Source organism: Phragmites australis, chromosome 3 (genome assembly GCF_958298935.1).
Source record: "Phragmites australis chromosome 3, lpPhrAust1.1, whole genome shotgun sequence".
Lineage (NCBI taxonomy): Eukaryota > Viridiplantae > Streptophyta > Magnoliopsida > Poales > Poaceae > Phragmites > Phragmites australis.
Window position 1 is genome coordinate 14,120,950 of NC_084923.1, and position 19,807 is coordinate 14,140,756.

The window sequence follows — 19,807 nt, forward strand, 5'->3', positions numbered from 1 at the left end:
GCTTAACAAAATAAGATCCATCAAGACTATTGTCGGCGTATCAGGAACCGGAGGTCCCTGAATCCCGAGGCCAGGCCAGCCATCCGCCACATGGCGCCATCCCGCGAGGTCCCTCCTGTAGGATGAGAAAAGCTAAGGTCCCAGGAGAAGGTGCTCGGGGCCACAGTCAGTAGTTCCCGAGCACCCCAGTTCCCCGATGATCCACGGAGTCTAAGTACCGGGAAGAAAGTGCTCGGGGAGGTGTCTGGTCACCCCCGAGCACCCTAGTCCCCCGACGATCAAAAGAGCCAAGTTCCGGGAGAGAGTGCTCGGGGCTGCGCGCGACAGCTTCCGAGCGCTCGGTTCCCCGAAGGTCCTTACAAGAGTACTCGGGAGAGAGTGCTCGGGGCTGCACGTGGCAGCCCTCGAGCACTCGGTTCCCCGAAGGTTCGTGCAAGAGTGCTCGGAAGAGAGTGCTCGGGGAGGTGAACAGTACCCCCGAGCACCTGATACCCCGAGGACAAGGATGGGCATTCTCGGGAGAGAGTACTCGGGGAGGTGAACAGTACCACCGAGCACTCGGTGCCCCGACGACCCAGAAAGGCCCCCGAGGGGCCTACCGATGAGGTGTCCACCAGTCAGAGGTCCGAGGCCACATTTAATGAGCATGCGTGGCCTGACACCTCCAACTGCTCCCGCCGCAGCGTCAGTTCCTGCTATGTTTTGGCAGAGAGGCGTGGGGTCATTAATTGCACAGGTCCCGTCCCGTGCCATCCGGCTTGTCTCGGGATAACATCGCGAGGATCAAGGCGTTCCGTCTGCCGCCCTGCTGTGACAGAGGAACAAGACAGGGCGGGCACGCCGGGTTGCTCTGCGGCTGCCCGGTGGGCCCTCTCCACGACGCTCGTTGCCAGGGCGTTTATGGTGACAGGTGACCGGGAGTGCGACGTATTTTTCACCCCCGGTCACTTCACCCAGAGGAAATGATGACGTCTTTCCCAGTCATGGCATCTTGGAACTTGTGCCCCCTCCTTCCCGTTCGGGACATGTCGCGGCCGGTGAGTACTTAAAAGAGCCGGCGGCATAGAAGAAGGGGGATCCAGAGGAGACGCAGAACAACACAACGCATAAGGTACAACGTCAACAAAGAAGAACGAAGAGAGACATTGTGAGCAAGGTTGAGCACAGTTCCAACCGAAGAACAAGGAGCCTCAAGCTCTTAGTTAGGCCAATATTCTTGTAACCAGCAACATCCTTGAGGGACTTCCTCAGGACAGTTATTGCATCCATACAGGAGTAGGGTATTACGCCCCCGTGCGGCCCGAACCTGTCTAAATTCCGATGCATTTACTTCTTCTTGCACTAGGTCGACACCCCCACCACCGGCCGTTGCATTCATTCTCATTTATTTCTCCGACAAACTTATTCAGGATCATCCCCCGGCCGAATCTCTAAAAAGGGTCTCTCGGGATCCCTGCGACAGGAGTTAATCCTCCGACAACTATATTTTGATGAAGTTTTAGAATCATAAAGGAATTACGTCCATATAGTTACAATATGGTGAACATCGCAGTTACAATATGGTGAATATTACAGTTATAACATGGTGAACTGCAGTGTTCTTTGATGGTGATAGACACTTTAGTTACAATATGGTGAATTCTTTAGTTACAACATGCTAAACACTACAGTTACAACATGGTCGAGCAGTATAGTTGCAACATGAAAAAATAAAATCAAATTAATTGTATCATACAACTAAAAATAATTACAATATGATAAACACTACACTTAAAACATGGTAGATAATCTAGTTACAATATGTATATAGTTATAATCGCTTTGTCTGTGGTTGCAACTAATAGTTGTAATCGCTCTATCTGTAATTGCAATACTGTATACGGCGAGTTGTAACTCGTGAGTTGCTATTATGTGTCTCTGCGCATACACATATACTATACATAGACACAGAATAACAATGCAGTATTGACAGGCCAAATATTGTATATATATCATCTTATATAAATTTCGTTTTCTTTACAACGGGCACTCAATTAAGTCCTTCGCCGAAGTATTAACAGGCCAAAACATTGAGTGGGCTGGCGCATGGGCCATCCAACGTGCCCTAGCCTCTGGCGATCTAGAAGACTGGAGAGCTGACTCATCAGCGGATGATACCTGCCTTTGCTTCCAAGAACTCGCCATGTGCCGATGTGCGCGGTGCGGGTTGCTTTATTCTTGGACATGCTGAGCTGAACGCAACCAACATTTCCAGCCCAATCATCAGGAGGAAGGCGAGCATGATTATACTCAGACTTGCAAATTGGCACGTTAAATGGAAAAAAGTCAACCTCTTTTCAGAGTTGAACAGCTCAAACCTCATCGAGTAGACGGAGTAAACGGAGTTTCTGCGAGGACTCAAAACGTGGGCAGCACATGGAGGTTAGTTCGTACGTACAGTTGGCGAGGAAATGAATTTCGTTTCTGCCTCTGAAGCGATAGAACTGAAACTCTGTACCAATGAAATAAGCTAAGTCACGTCCAGTTAGTTATTGCCTTATTATCCTAGTTGATAAGGTGGTTCTTAGTAGTCAATACTCATATGACAATCACGAGCCTACCAAGTACTAGTATTTTGGTTCTGTTTTTAGTTTTATATCAGATATCAAGTTTGTTGGTTAAAATAAAATAATTTAAGTCTATATTTTAGATTAAAATAAAAATTAAATAATTTATCCAAACATACTCGATATTTTCATAACTCTACCTCTACAAATTTATAATGTTTAAAATAATCAATTCTAAATTTTTGAAACTAGAGCTATAATCAGCAGGCTTTTTGTTTGTACAAGTCCCCCTCAGAGAGGATGAATAATCGGGAAACTCTCCCTGTTTTTATCTTGGAAAAGACACGGCTCTATCGAACAGAACATACGTGTACGTGTCACGACTGCAACTCTAGGTCGACATGTATACCACTGTCGAAGCCAGCTGTTCTGCAGTGGCACTATACGGCCCTTTGAGTTTTCTTCGAAGAACAAGCAAAAACTCACGGTTGTGCAAACACCAGCATCGACTCCGAGCGCAGACGATCTAGCACTAGCACTTCGCAGCGGGAGAGGCGCACGCGACAGACAGGAGTGACCTCGCTGGAAAAAGAAGAAGACTCGGCTGGGCCGTGGAGACGTGTCAGTGCGCCACGGCTCAATCGCTCCGAGCTGCCCCGGTCTGAGCCACCTCGGCGGTCGCCGCGCCTTGGGCCCTGCAGCCGTGCTCGCAGCCTGGCGCCGCGCACGTCATCTCCGGCCGGCCGGCCAACAGTGCGCCCAGGCCTCAGGCGGTGGGGCCACCGTGGCAGTGACACCATATCCCCCTACGACGTGGAGACCCAGGCGGCGTCAGACGAACCAGTTGCCCCCGTGCCCGCCTTGGCCGCCGCCTTTCGCTTCGTTTCCCTGCCGCGCGCGCACGAGACCGCACAACGACGCACCCACGTATCGACGTGAAAACGAACAAATGAGGCTGTATTTTAGCTGGTTCAGCTCAGGGGGGGAGGCGTTTCAAGAAAAGAAAAAAGCTTGAAACGGGAACGTTATCCCGTCGTGGGCGTTCGTTCGGTGGGAGGTCAACGGTCGACGCGAAGGTGATTGAGATATCGTTTTCTACGCTAAGGCCAGATAGTTAAGAGAAATGATTTTAATGCTATAGTTTTTTTGTGTTTGTCAGAAATGATCGTGATGATCATAGGTTCCTGAGTATAGGGCTTTGTTTCTCACGGCATGTGGTCGTTTTACCATCGGCGGATCGAGATCCAGCATGTGCCAATTTGAACGTCCGAGAGTGGTAATTTTGGTTCTCCAGTGCGTTTTACTATCGTGCGTTGTACTTCTTTTCTTTTCTTTTTTTCTAGGACTTGCGTTGTAAAACGATTCGGCGAGTTTTCACTGTGACGGCACTTTGTTGTGAGCATGAAAATGTCTCGTTCTACGAATCTACATTGGAACGGAAGCTGGAATGGTAATTCTTCTATGTGGTGATGAATTAAGATCTTGATGATTATAGTCGTAGAGTGTGTTTGCTTATTTTTCACAATCTACCACTATACATATTAGACACACCATACAACTACGTATGTTTATATCAGCATCAATCAAATTTTCTTACTCTTTTGTTCTATATGTTATAGATTTATTTTTAATCAAATTTTACTATAAGTATGACGATCATTTTTTCCATTATAGATTTTATAATAACCACCCATTAACTTACCTTAGTTATAATGAAATTGAACGTCAACCAAATAAACCCTTAATTTCTCTCTCCATTCACGCCCGAATTCCCTACTTGCCATATCTTAAAGCTATGCAGAAATCAAGAAAACGTGTTAAATCAAAGCGAACAGCATTTCGAAATCCCACGGAGATATCGCGCGAAATCGAAATTTGGTTACCCGATAACCCCGAGACAACAACAAATCAGCACGGAACGGAAGGGAAGGGGGCAGCAGTAAAACCGAAAAGGCGATCTGTGAGTTCGGCGTCCCGCTGCCGCCCAGCCAGCCAGGCCAGCTGCCTCCTCCTCCTCGCTACAAGTCCTCTCCCACTCCGCCCCCTTCTCAAAGCCTGGAGAAAAAAAAAAAGGACGAGAGGCCGTGAAAGAATCCCCAAAATCGCAACGCAGAATTAAACAAAACCGGAGCGGTAGATACAATAAGCAAAAGCATCCCCGCAGCTGCCACCGTCACGCCACCGCGCCGCGCTGCCGCTGCGGAGAGAAAGAGGCAGGCGAGAGGGGAGGGAAGGGGGGAAATCGCCTGCCGCGGTGGGTTGGTGGGTGCCGCCTCCGTCTCCTGCTCCTGTTCCGCAGCCCACCCTCATTTACCTCGCCTGACCTCGCATGGATTCGCGCTCCCTTCTCCGCCACTCCACGCGCCGATCCGCCACCTGCCAGGAAAGCGCGACGCGATCCAATTGAGGTCGAGGAGGCGGGGGGTTACCTGTCTGTCAGTGTGTTCCCCTTTTGCTTCCGCCCAGCCTGGCCGCGCTGCCGCTGGACGAAATCGCTCGCCTGCACGGCGTCTTGGTGGGGTGGTCGAAGCCACCGCGCGGGCGGACCGTCGCAAGGAAGCGGTGGCCTCGCCGTGGGAGCGCTATGCTGTGGGTGGCGCGCCTTTCCGGCTTCTTATCCGCCGCCATGCTGATGGTGGTGCTGTCGCCATCCCTCCAGTCCTTCCCGCCCGCCGAGGCCATCCGGTCATCGCAGTTCGACGGCAACGTTCGTTTTCCCGGCCAGATCGCGGGGGGTGCCAGGGGGATCGCCTTCCGCCGCGCCCCGTCCTTCCGCAATGCCGATGACTGCGGGAGCGGCGGCAAAGGAAACGGCACCGCCGCCAATGTCTGCGATCCCTCGCTCGTCCACATCGCGATTACGCTCGATGAGGAGTACCTGAGGGGCTCCATCGCCGCAGTCCACTCGGTGGTGCAGCACGCCAGGTGCCCCGAGAGCGTCTTCTTCCACTTCCTCGTCTCCGACCCGGGCCTCGGGGACCTCGTCCGCGCCGTGTTCCCGCAGCTCCGGTTCAAGGTCTACTACTTCGACCCCGGCCGCGTCCGGGGGCTCATCTCCACGTCGGTGCGGCAGGCGCTGGAGCAGCCGCTGAACTATGCGCGGAACTACCTGGCCGGCCTCCTCGAGCCCTGCGTGCGCCGCGTCATCTACCTCGACTCCGACCTCGTCCTCGTCGACGACGTAGCCAAGCTCTGGCGCACCGACCTCGGCGGCCGCACTGTCGGCGCGCCGGAGTACTGCCACGCCAACTTTACCAAGTACTTCACCAATCGGTTCTGGTCGGACCAGCGGTTCGCCGGAACATTCGCGGGGCGGCGGCCGTGCTACTTCAACACGGGGGTCATGGTGCTCGACCTCGAGCGGTGGCGGCGCGTGGGCTACACGCAGCGCATCGAGCGGTGGATGGAGATACAGAAGTCGCCGGCAGGGCGCATCTATGAGCTGGGTTCACTACCGCCCTTCCTGTTGGTGTTCGCAGGGCACGTGGCGCCGATCGAGCACCGGTGGAACCAGCATGGCCTCGGTGGCGACAATGTCTTTGGCAGCTGCCGCGACCTCCACCCGGGGCCGGTGAGCCTCCTGCATTGGTCCGGCTCCGGCAAGCCGTGGGCGCGGCTCGGCGCGGGGCGCCCGTGCCCGCTCGACGCGCTCTGGGCGCCCTTCGACCTGTACGGCCCCGGCGGCGCCGAGGAGTCCTGGTAACCGCAACACTTGAAAAAGAAAGATTCTTTTCCTTCTTTGGCCGACCCGTATAAATTCTGAGCCCTAATTCTTGGTATCCATTACCTGTTCAAACCTATATGTTTTTTCTTCCCCTTATCGTTTTTTTGGTTCTGTTCGATCAAATGTTTTGTGTTAGATTGTTCATGTTGGTACCTAGTGATCTCTTCTCCCACTCTTTTTGATCGTTTTGTTACTAGACGAGGTCATTTGTAATCGTTTTATTACTAAACGAGGTCAATTGTATCCTACTTCACAGGATTGCAGGCATGCAGCCTCATTACCATAAATAAAAGAACAGAAAAACAGACTTTTGCAGTATTTGTTCTTTCTTCTCTCCCTGACCCTCCGCTGTTCGGTGGCTTCTCATTCACTCTTGCAATCAATCCACCCATCCATCTCAATGGAGAGTCAGTCAGTCCAATGCAGCACCTGCAAATCCCTTAATGCCGCTCGCTTAATACTATCCCCATCACCCCACCATGGACCGGTTTCTTGGACCATGGCAGATTCACATTCAATCACAAACATGAGTAACTTGGAATCCTCATCTTCGTGGCCGCGCACGAACTGGCTGACACTAACAACCATTTCGAGCTTAGCCCTTGCGCCAGATAAGTACACGAGATAATTATAGGCAGAGGCTGCTGTTAACTGAGCTCGCGGGTATTAAAGCAGGGGGAAATGGCCGGTGTGGGGGCGAGAACTCGGTGGCTGCAAGCAACACGGGGCTTGTGACTTGTGAACTACCGCCCAAGTTCGCCACTCTTTCTTTTCGAGGGTCCTTTACGGTGGGGCCTCTCGCCACTCCGGCTCCTCGCCGCTTTATTCTTTTGCAAATCATTGCTGTGTTGCTCTCCTCTCATCGCCATATATAACTCCATCGAGGATCTATTTCCTCATCTTCTCTTACAAGAACCTTTTGTTTTTCTGATCATCTCACTTTCCTTGCCAGCTCGCACTTAGCATCTACTTGTCGCCCTCCGCTCAATGCGTCCAACCAATATTTTGTGAACATTGTGGAGCAAGAAAAGAACTATTTCAGGTGTGTTTGATTTAATGGATGAATTTATAGGGAAGATGGCCATCTAGTTTTTTATGTTTAGTTCGTTCGATTGGTTGAATGGGATGGGTAGAATGAAAAAATATTCCCTCAGATCCTAATAAGCCGATCTAGCTGAAATTGGTCGGACCTAGCCATGGAGCTCCCTGCTCATCCACCCGTATATTTGCGTTGTAATTTTTCATTTAACTCTCGATTTATTTAAAAGTATAAAAATGATTTAAATTTTTTAAATGTTTTCATAAGCAAACTAAAACTCATCATGAACCTGTTTTAGTTAGTTTGATAAAAAAATATAAGCTAATATTTAATTAAAATTCTTCAAAAAGTCTACATTTGTAACTTTTAGTAATTTTTAATGCCTCAAATAAACTCTCAAAAATCTGAGAAAAATCCCTAATATTCTTCTGTACTAATTTATAAAAATATTTTTAATCCTATGTTATTTGGTGAAAAAGTGAGCTCCTTTATAATACTCTATTTATATATATTTATTTATTATTTCATGTCATATTCTTTTTTAATTCAAATTGAATTTAAATAAATTTAAATATGTACAAATTTATCTAAATGCTTATGGAATGCATAAATATAAATGGATCATCCTATCCACTCTAATCTCACTAATCAAACGGAAAATTGTTTCATCCTGTTCACTCTAATTCTATCAACCAAACAGAAAACTGGTATCACATCTATCACAACTAAATAGAAATTGTATTATACTATCCAGAAAAGCATGAATTGCACTTCCAGAAAAGCATGAATCGCACTATCCTATCCAACATCGTCATAAACCCTTTTTAATTCAATTTGAATTTAAGTAAATTCAAACATACACAAATATATCTAAATACTTATTATATATATATATATGTGTGTGTGTGTGTTGATACTCTCATCCACTCTAATCCTACTAACAAAATAGAAAATTGATTTATCCTATCAACTCTAATCCTACCAACCAAACAGAAAACTAGCTCATCACATCTATCACAAACAAACAAAAAATTGAATTATCTCATTAAAAAACATAACTAGCCATATCTTATCTAACGTCGCGCTCTAATGTCATGTTTGTTTCAGCTGGATATTGTAAAAATCAGTTTATAAATTGTGGATTGTGAGAACTGAATTGTAAAATTTGTATTGTAAAAGCTGGATTGTGGATTGATACAATCTGATGAAAGATGGATTGTTGGATTGTAACAATTCAGCTTTTACAACCAGCTGCTTGTTTTAGCTTTTGAACTGTGATCACAATCTAGCTTTTATAATCCGAAACAAACAAGCCCTAAGATCATCTCCAATAGATTCCCTTCGTGAAAGGATTTTTGTTCACTTCAGCGTTCCAACAATTTTCCTTTACGAAAAGATTTCTAAGGTCATTCCTTTTAACTTATGATTTTTCTTCTCCTTTATTTTCACGAATCTCATAAAAAACTGTTGAGGATTAAAAAATAAAAAAATAGAAAATAAAATAAAATAAAGAAAAAATAGTTGAATGTAGCCTAACCAAACATACCCTTCGTGTCAGTGCTTGGTACAGTTCGTGCGGAACTCCCGCTGGCAAGGGGGGCCAGCCAAGCGGTGAGGTGGTAAAGGGCGACGCGCGTCGGTTTCTGCCACTGCCAGGCACAGTTCAGCCTCAGCCGGGCTCGGTCGATTTGAGTTGGGTGACATGACAGTGATGGTCTAACCGACGGGCATTTTGCCTTTCTCACATGTTGGATTCGTGCTATGTTGAGAGTTTAGAAATCTACCGCACGCTTTACTGTTTGGTTATCATGCCTGGTGTTTGTCTTTTCTACAGATCAGGTTAGCAACGCCAAACCATGTATTTTTTCACCAAAAGCTACACCTTTACGGTGTTTGCTCCGGCAAAACCTTATTCGTTTCTCCTCCGGGTACGTTAGAAAGACCAAAATGCTAGGGCCTTTTCTGGGGCCCGTAGCATAACATACGCTAGCTGCTGCCTTTGGAGTAGTGCCGTATCGCGATACAATACTCTAAGTATTGAGTCATCTCATGAAAGCGAGCCGTGGGGGTGGTCCTCTTCGGCGCTGATGGATGGCAACGGCATCTCCTGAGATGCGCGGTGTTCTGGTGGGGATCGTTCACGCGCGTTGCTCTAGTTCCTTGCGTCGGTTGGCATGTCGGCGTCGCCGAGCACTGCCGTGGTGTGTGGCCGCGAGGGAAAGCTGACCCGGAAATGTGACCGGCAAGGCGAGCCGTGCATGCGCCTGCTAATTTTTCTGTTGCGAACCGGTGGCACGTCAAGGCGTCATCGGCGGTTCGGGCTTTAAAGAACGGCGTTTTTTTTGGGTGGGCGCCGGCGCGCCTGGTGCGCACCAGTGCTAGGTGCGGCCGCCTTGGCGGCCTTGCTGAGCAGAGACAGCAGTTGAGACGTGTCAGGGGAGGCACCGAGGCAGTGCCGAAACGAGATGGATACGGAGCCTGATTGCCCGTTCCCGCGGGGGGGGGGGGGTTGCATTGATCTGGTTTCAGTGGCACTGCGTCCTTTTGGCTACTGGTGTGATGTGTTGCTGTGTACGACGGGCTTGATTGAACAGTGACGTATCGCGGGGGCGCCGTGTCTGAGAAAGACGGCGTATGGACCCCGAAAAGTATAGTCCTTGGATTGTTGACCTTATATCAGGACAGGTTGCCCCGAGGAGGGGTCCGTAGACTGGGGATAAGATCCGGAGATTGTGGCTTGGTGGAATTTCATGGTTTCTCTTGTTCATTTGCCAAGGGAGATACTCTGTCTGGGGTACTTACCTACTTCCATAAGCTAGCTTATCACACAGGCTGGTGAGTGCTTGTCAGGGCCAACATAGCTTAGGCTTTAGATTTCTCAAATGGACCATCAGTCTTGTTGCACAGCTAAGGGGTACGTTCATGTTTCGTGATTGTGTGCCAGCTCTGCACCGTCAAGCTTCATGGAAATGCTGAAGTGTACGTGCAAAGGATGCTAGAAGAATGTGAAAAAATACATTGTTTGGCGTGATCGACGAGGCAGCATATGTTTGAGCATTCCGTGCCTGTTGAGTGGAATCAGGAGCATAGATCAGTCCCGATATACCATGTGATGGTAGGGCTCTATTATGAGAATTTTTACTGTGTGCAAGCTCTTTCTCCTCTGTGCTTGAAGTGAACTACCGCTTTACTTGCGATAGTAGGGCTCTGTGTTTGAGCATTCCGTAAAGATGCTCAGACACGTATCTGACGATGATGATGTCCAGCGTTGCGCCCTACATGCGAATGCATAGCCATTCATGTCCCAGTTATGGCATGGACCGCCACAGGTAGACACCGAGACACATGACAACAAGCTAGGCCGTTGCTGATATACAAGACATGATCTGCATTTGCCGCTGCAGTATGCATATAATATTGAGTATTTTTGGCCTTATGACTCTCTGGTCTACAGAACGGGACAGCCTTGTCCTGCTCTCTGTACTAATGGCGAATGGGAAGCTTGGTTCGTGTTGGCCGTACCTGCCAAGCACTTAGCGTCCGCTGAGCAATTTGTTCGCGGGTGGGAGGCCGCGAGGAGTGAAAGACAGCGTGGTGATGCGTCGTCCCTACTGCCTCGGAAAGGGGCGCTCGAAGCCGCTTCCCGCGGCAGGGAGTACAGGGCGGACCAGGCTGTGAGCCAGCTTATCCACGGCCTCCTTGCTGGCGCTCGCCGCAGCGACCTGCGTCTTCTCGGCCTGCACAGCCTGCGCTTGCACATGCACGGTCTCTTGCTGTACACGCGCGCGTCAGTTATCTCGCACACCATTCCATTTCCCGTCTGGAAACGTAGCATTTGATACTCTGATAGAAACTTTGCAGAGCTTTTATAGAGAACACTTTTACTTATCATCTTGCGTCTCAGATTGGGCCTTGATGCCGCTACAAAAGCAAGAAGCCAAGAGCATCCAAATACTCCTTAAGTTTGCTTTCGAAGACATCCCAACTCAAGTAAAGTAGTGATTCCCGAGCCAGTTACGGTCTTTGCACGGTCTCTCGTCTAGGGCCCATTCGTCACGCAGGGTGGGAATTTTCACAAGAATCAAAACATCAAATTGTGTTTATTATCCTCCTAATCTAAAAGAAGTTCCGTGTTGCAAATGGCATTTGTCGATACGGCATTTTCTCGGACCCATAGGGCCCTTTATTTGCCGTTTGTACTCCAAGGTCAGTAGTGTGTGGATATATACGACCTTGCCTTAGTCATACGTCTTAGCCGAAATGGTTGGCATTTCCCAAGCTATACAATGACAAGAAGATGAGATGCGTGTAAGATATTTCGTCAGAATATATGGACCAAGGCCACCAACCTCTTGAGAAAGGAATCATTAATACAAGGCGCTGGAATTCGGTATGCGTGTCAGCTGGAAGGGGGGGTTCGTTGCTAGGGTGCGTCCATTATCTGTGCTTTCATGTTGCGATCAGGAGGAGCCCGAGTGATCTAGCCCGATGGGTGAGATTGCTGGGGTACCGTTGCCTGATTGCGCCTCTCTGATCCGTCGATGGGCGATCAATGGCTTCCAGTTCTGTGTGGGTTAAGAACCGATGATCGTTAGTTACATCGGACGGCTGGTACCAAAAACCAGGCGCATGAACACCGAAGAGGAGAAGAGGGTTCACTGAATTGGACCTAACTGAGGTGTAGCATAGGAGACTGCATTTAAGTTTATAGTGTTTATTTGGGTTGTCATTTTGTAGGATCAAAATGTCTGAGAAAGGTGAATTGAGTTCTAAAACTTTTCTAACCTTAAAAACTATTTGCAAAGGAAAACAACAACTTTAATCTAGATGTGCACCAGTTTCTAGGTAATTAACATGAAAGCTCGAACAAGCACTATCCCTATTCTAACAAAGCAACCATACTAAAGGAAATTGCAAAAATATAAACGCTAGAAGCAAATTATTCAAAGTAAAGAGAAATGATATGGAGACTCGATTTTTTTCTTGTGTATCGAGGAGTTGGCACTCTCCCGAGTCCTCGTTGGAGCAACAACGCAAGGGTATAGCTCCCTCTTGATCCTATGCAAGGGACCAAGTGCTCTCTAGTGGTAGTTTTTCTCCACTATAGATCGATGGACTCCAAACCGATATATCTTCATCTTGGGATTTTCACAATTACTTCACCATAAAGCTCCTCAAGACCAAACATTATCAAGTTGTCTAGATGACGATAATCACCAAGAGCAACAAGTTAAGAACCTTACTTGACCTAATCTAAACCAAAGAGATAAGCGGATGCACACTAAATATTCTTCTAGCACTAATGATGTTTTTAATCTTACAATTAAGGAGCATGGAAATCACTCGAGTGCTTCGTCATCTCGACTCTTCAAGAATGTAAGTGAGCTTAACCACTAGCGAAGAGAGTCATCATAGCGCAGATGAGGGTGTATTTATAGCCAACCACCACAAACTAGCTGTTACCCCTCCACTCAGAAAAATTACACTTATCGGATGATCCAGTGATGACATCATTCTCTTCGTCAGACACATCTGATATGTAGAAGAAAACAGTGTCTAGAAACTGGTCATTATTTTACAGCACACTCATAGGATGATCCGAAGGTTTGAACTTCAACACAGGAACATCCTGTGTATGCCGACATGAGACCTTAAAGTCATCCGACTATGTACAATTACTCCTGTGATTATTCCAATGATCCCAGAATATCCAATGCACAATCCTCCAATGCATTCAACAGATCTTCCAGTGTCTACAGCTTCAAAACTTCACTAAAAAATGCTCTTTATAATTCTTTCGATGAGACCAGTTCATTGGAACATCCTATGAACATAGCTTCAATTTTTATCTGAAAATTGCTCTTTGTAATTGCTCTGGTGCAATCTTCTGGTATTAACATCAGATCATCCGATGAACACTGGAAATCTGTCATCCTCCAAATCAATCAAGACTTTGATCCGTTTTCAATCTTCGCTTTCCTAGGCTTCATCTAAGCTTTCTAGTGCTAGATTTGACTAGTGTACATCACAACTATCTCTCTAGCTCAAACTAGATCAAGCTACTATAAGTGGCGAACCTTGAGCTAACATGCAAGAGTTCTCTTCTTCTCCCTCCTCCTCTTCAGCTTTTTCTTCTTCTCCATCCTCTTCTTCCTCCTCCTCCACCCCTTGTTTTGCCTTGTGTTCCAGTGGCTAAGACTTGAGCCCCCCCCCCCCCCTGAAGATCTGCTACTTGCTACTTTTCTCAACCTCCTTAATAATACGGTCAAAGAAAAAACAAGAACCCTATCTACTCTAAGTGTCAAATAGCTCCTTGCAACACTTAAAACTAAATAGTCCTTAATCTTTGCACATATCCTTTGACAATCACTATGAATATCAATATTAGGTTTGAGAATACCCAAAAATTATTACCGTGACCTAACTTTCAATAATCTTACAAAACACATGTTAGTTATGATGATCGCGTTGTCACTGACCACCAAAACTGAAATAAAGCATCTAGATGCTTACACATTTCACACTTAAATGGACATGGGCAGTGAAGTTTCAGACAAGGCAGCCTAATTTGGTTGCTCACTACTTCGCTTTAAGGAACATGCTGCATATATGATGACCCTTTCGTGCGCCGCACTGTTCACATTTGTGCAAACAAACCATCATCGTTCAAGGTTGATGACGCAGATGGCTAGCCACACCTACTTCATTTGTCTCAGGCTCTCAGCTAACCAAGGTGCTAATCAACATGTCACATCACCGACACCAGTTTCAAATGGTTGCCACATTCATGTCACTCACTCACCCCCTTCACTTGCTCCTTGTCACGTGATGCCACTGGCCGCCACATACATACGTAAGCCATGCGCGCAGGACGCCAAGAGTAAGCGTACCAGAGCTCGAAACAACCTTGAACTGCTTCGCAGCGACGGGTCAACCCACGGCCTGATAGCTCCATGTCGACTAGAGCTCGGGGTCTCTACAGTGCTGAAGCAGTTGTTTATCGGTCTCGCAACAGCAACGGGGCAACCGACACGGCCGGCGACGAAGGAGGGACATGAAAACTAGCACGAGGAGGGAGCAGAAGAGAACACGTCCGGTGCGCCTATCTGCGTCATGGCGTCAGCTCATGGATCTCACGTTTGCGCATGGCTGGCCCGCGTGGTCTATTCTAACAGCGAGTTACCGGCGGCATGGTGGGCCGGCGGATCCAAGGAGGCGAGGTAAATTGCCGGACGGTGCCTCGTACGGCCTGCCACGGGCGAGCTGCTGTGGACTGGAGCAAACTAGTTTACAGATCGCCTCCTCCATGGACCTGCAAACGAAGCTCGAGCGTTTCGGCGTTTCGCTGCTGTGTGATGATTACTCAGACCGATGAGTACAGTGGTTGAAGAGTACGTGTAAGATCGACATTTTAGCGTAACCTGCTAACCATTCGCGAGACGAGGGATGGCTGGATCGCAAGGGGAGGTTGGCTGGTCAAAGATTGCAGTCGAAACAGGCCTATGCTATGCACGTGTTCTTCAAAGGCTTGCTGGTACGCAATGTAGCAGCACTGCAGCAATAGCTGCAGCACTAGCAGTAAACAATGTGTCCGTGTGCAGCTTATCTAAGACTTCCAGAGCAGCAAACCCAACACGGCCCTGTTGCGCTAAGATGCCGTGCAATGTAACAGGCCCGTGCAGCAAAAAGGTAAACAAGGAAATAGGGAATATATGCTCTCTTTCATGAGACCCTACCATCTTGGAAGGATACCTCAAATGGTGAGCTAGGCTCTGCATAGTGCAATCCTGTTTTAATGACTGCAAATTATGTAGTAAACATCAGTACATCACACGCATTTCTTGCAAGGAAATAAGAATCGTCCTTCTTTTTCTAAAGGAAATCCGGGTCCTTTATTCGTTAGCTGAAACTCATGGCCAGGAGACCCAGTCAACAAATCATGGAACATGCATGCCCGGCACCAGAGTACATGCACACTTAGCCACCAAATGATCTTCTCCATGTGAAATGCTTTCATGGCAGAACCGAGCTTCTCCTATGCTTGCAGGCTTGCAGCCTGGCTACTGATCTCCTCCATTGCACGCCGAATGTCCTCTTAAAAATGAGCTAACCACTACAGAGCCCACTTCCCTCTTGTCTGGACGCATGATGATTTCACAGCCCATGAGCCGCATTATTTATCTCAATAGCCCACTAGATTGCCTGCCTTCAATTGTGGCCCCAATTGAACCGGCAGGTCCTTCAATTGTGCAATTCTGGGCCTCGTACCTGCTGGCAACTGAAACGAACGAGAGCACTCAAAAGTCGAAACTCCTGGGTTTTCTGAACATGCCGATGGCGCCAAAGAGTTATAAAATTTTCCCTGTCCTTTCTAGACGACTCTGTAATCTTATGTTTCTCCAGGGTCGCCCAGACCCTCGATGTCAAATTCTGAAATGGTTCTTAAACTAAAACTAAAATGCTGAAAGGAGGTGGCTTCACCAGAGGCAATTATACTTCACTAGGGGTCCAAATACACTCGCCCGTCCTTCCTCCACACACTGCAAACTTGCGGTGCCTCCCCATCGCACTTACCATCGTGGTCGCGTGCAGCACCACCATGTCTGAGCCCTAGCTTGCTTGTGCATGGCGACGGCAGTAGGGAGGAGGATGGAACTCAGGGAGGACCAAGGGTGCAGAGGCGAGCGGGAATTGGCAGCGGGGTGTAGGGATGTAAATGGATGAATTTAAGAGTATATATCAAATATCTTTAGTTCAACTAATAACACTATTTTTTTAAATTGAGTAATTTTTTAGAAAATTAATGTATTTAATTAAACTAAAGAGCGTGGATGGATACCCTTAGTTTCACCAATTTGCACCCCTTACGAGGTGTGGACGAAGCCGATGGAACGACAGCAGGATGACCTTGGGTGCATGGCTGCAGTTACTGGCCGCATGGGGAGCATGGCTGCGATGGCCGGGTGTGGAGAAAGAGGGGGGGGGGGGGTCTGCGAACTTTGCATCCCAGTCGCGCATGCGACGTATAATATTTTCGGACTGCACCATAGCCACCATCTTGAAGTACAAGGAACGCATGAGAAAAAGAGAAACTGCGTGGTTTTTGAAAGAAAGTCGCTACTACATCTAGGGGTGGCAACGAGGCAGGTCGTGGCTGAGTGGAGCAAGAATGCATCTACCTGAAACCTGACGGGGCTCCGAGGATCAAACAGGATGCAAATAGACCCCTGCCCTTGGCCCCGGTGGGGACCCGAGACGCGACAGGGGACCCAAAACCTGACGCTTTTTTCACACAGTGCGGAGAGGATGGTGATGTAGACCTCTACGGTTAGCGGCGTTCGCACCTCCTCCAGTTTGCCCCCGTTGGCGAGCCTTCCACCAGATCCGCCCCGCCGCCTTCTCCCCTTCCTGTCACCATCTTCTTCGGCCAGAGCTATTGGTACGCCGCTGCGAAGGAGTAGGAGTCATCTGCCATCGCGACGTTGTGTGAGAGCTGCCTGAGGAGTTGCTTTGTAGGACCGAGGAAGGCGACAAGAGAAGGTGTGAATAAGAGTCTCACCAAATTCTTGGACGGTCTATCCTAATTTTTCACCTAACGCGCCTCAAATCAAAAGATGAAAGCAAGAAACTGAGAGAAACAAGAATAAATCACACCGAACATCTCCGAAAAGAATATAGTTCCAATGAATGGATCTGAACTCTAGGTTTCATAGAAAATCATTCCAAGTGTTATAACTTACAAAAACTTGCAACTCGATAAGGAAACACTCAAATCCAAAGAACTACACACCGGGTGAAAAAACTCTCCAAGTTGATGGATCTAGATGTAAGGGATTGTTCAAGATCAACTTATAGATGATTTTTATCCCTCTACCAACAAGAAGAATAAATTTTCAACATGATCAAAAAAAATTAGCTCTTCAACAAAAATAAAAATCACAACAACACTGAAAAAACTTACAATTGTGCAAGGGAGCCAAGAGAGGAAAACTAGAAGGAGATGAATACAAGCGTAAAAGGAAACATAATATTCATTACTTGCAAAGGAACATCATATTTTTAGTTGATTACAAAGTGATTTTGGATACATAGCTCTCACCTAAATCATAGGCTAAGCATTCATCTCTTTCTCTTCTAAAATCCTAAAACTCAACTCATAAATGGATGGCTCAAGAAGGATCTCATAGCCCTCCTCTTATATTTATAGACCTTAAAAGCTTCCTTGCTTCTCGAGTTTTTTAGATTCTTTGCTCCCCAAGTTTTATAGATCATTTACATCTCAAGTAACCAAGCTTTCTTGTATTACAAGTAACCTTCCTGATGATGACGTGTGTACCATATCTTGCGATCTCGACTGCTGAGGTTTGTCTCTCGCGCTCCTGACCCCTTGGGTTGCCTTATCACTTACATTGACATCCCTTTCGTTTGCCTTTGTCAACACACCACTTCATCCACCTTATCAAGCTTTGTTTCCTCTCCACATGTACATGTAGGATTACCCTTGACTCTGCTTGACCTATTTTATCATCTAGCACTAAGCACACTGCTTAGCCTCGATCATCCCGCCATTGTCCACTAAGTTGCATCCATCACCTATATATCATAAGACAAGCACATACGTTTCTTCAACTCCATTTATCTCCATCTCTAGTTAGTCATAATCATACATTATAATACATAGACATGCTCATGCAAACTAAATTCAATTCAACTCAATCTTTAGCAAAGACTCATCACATATAAAAAGGTGTGAACATCGGATGTTCCAGTGTTAATAGTAGTACAAGCACCAGAACATTAGGTGTGTACAACAGTAGTACAACTCTATGAATCCTCCGGTGATTCCTCCGATATGTGCGCCGGACCATTCGACGTGTAGAAGTCCTATTTCCAGTCAACTCTGAAAATTCTTCTGGACTTTACTTCGACGAAGCATCCAATGTATACGCCGGACCATCCGGCATGTACAACCTTGAACTTCAACTTCTGGAATGCTCCGACATTCCTAACTCTTCATCGCCAGACCATACGGCGTATACAAAACAAGCAGAAAAAATGTTCCGACGTATACTAACGCCTCTGCGCTAGACCATCCGGCGTGTATATATTTTTGGGACTTATCCAATTTAATCTAATCTTTTTCAATGACTTATCACATATAAACTAAGGTACATATCTACTTGGTTTCTCATGCTTCATGGTGTTGGTGATGAGGAGGTGGAGGAGGGGAGAAGGAAAGGTGTGTTCTTGGAGCTGCGGGAGGGAGAAGAAGCCAGGTAGGAAGAGGGGTGGCGCCTAGCAACCAACGGTGGTGGGGTCATCGGAGAGGTGAAGCAAGAGGTGTCAGAACTCCGCGACAAGGCAGGGGATGCGGAGCGCGCTGGGGTGGCCGCAGTCGTACTTCTGCGCCGCACGGTGTAGGAGAGCCACGAAGGCCAGCTGGCCCAGTAGTGCGGTGCACACGGAGAAGAGGTCCACAAGCCCGCCCTCCTCGTTGACGCACACCAGCATGTGCCCCTCTGGCACCGCTGCATCCATGCCGCTTTCTCCCCCTCATGCTGCCTTCTTCTTTGGTCGGAGCTCCGGCTCTAGGGGTAGCGGTTGACTCGTGTGGGGTGACCTGACCCACTGACAGTGTGACTGAGGGATGGGCTATAAGGGCCTAAGAGTTAAATGGGTAACGAGCCTCTAAATTTTAGGGCATATCGGGTACCTGTGGGTGCAAAATAAGATTCAGATCCGAACCTGACTCGGGTTGAGGGCTTGACCCGATGGCCCCATGAGGCAGCTTCTACACCTGAACCCGCCCCCCTCCGGGTCTAAAACGTACGGGCCCCCGACTCGACCTGGCCCGTTGCCACCCTTAACTACATCTACAAGTTGTTGGTTTCATCAAGGAGGAGATAGTTCTACAACGCATGGCTTGCGGCAACCAAGTGTTAGTTTAGTTTTCAATTGTGATAAACCTTGAGTTAATTATTTTCCTATATAATATAATCTATGTAAACTCGCATACTTTCTCGTTAAATGAATGGCTAGTGCTTCTGCTTAATATTAAAAAAAGAAAGGAGCTGGCTCCTACCTGACGGGATAGTATACGTTTTCTTTTTCAAAACAGTGGCATGAGCGCTGCCATTCATTTACGGAGAAAGTATGCGAGTTTACATAGATTGTACAGGAAAAAATGGAATAAAGAGAAAGTAAAAGAAAAGAAGAAAGAAAGAAGATGGGTTGTTTCTCTCTTCTAGCTCGTAGCCTCCTTTTTTTCTTTTAGCCACACAAGCATGGGCCCTTTCTTCTTCTTTCGGCCGCCCCGGCCCACTTGGGTCTCGCTCTCTCTTTTTCTTCTCGCCCGGGCCGTGCAGTAGTTGAAGTCGGCCCCCTTTCCCTTTCCCCTTTGGGCCGCAGCCGCTTGAGCCAGCTTATGCCGTCTTCTTCCTCCGGCCAAGCTGCCTGCAGAGCAAATCGATTCCCATCGCCTCTATTGCAAATCGGTGT

At 47.6% G+C, this 19,807-nt stretch overlaps 1 protein-coding gene across 1 annotated transcript; it reads left to right on the plus strand.

Moving 5' to 3' along the window:
- Positions 1 to 4,444: 4,444 nt before the first annotated feature.
- LOC133912317 (probable galacturonosyltransferase-like 7) lies at positions 4,445 to 6,588 on the plus strand. The gene has a single exon (XM_062354987.1). It carries the CDS (start codon positions 5,131 to 5,133, stop codon positions 6,247 to 6,249), a length of 1,119 nt encoding a protein of 372 aa, XP_062210971.1. The 5' UTR covers positions 4,445 to 5,130; the 3' UTR covers positions 6,250 to 6,588.
- The last annotated feature ends 13,219 nt before the right edge of the window (positions 6,589 to 19,807 follow it).

Coding starts and splice junctions, on each gene's coding strand:
- LOC133912317 (XM_062354987.1), top strand. CDS start 5,131: ATGCTGTGGGTGGCGCGCCTTTCCGGCTTCTTATCCGCCGCCATGCTG.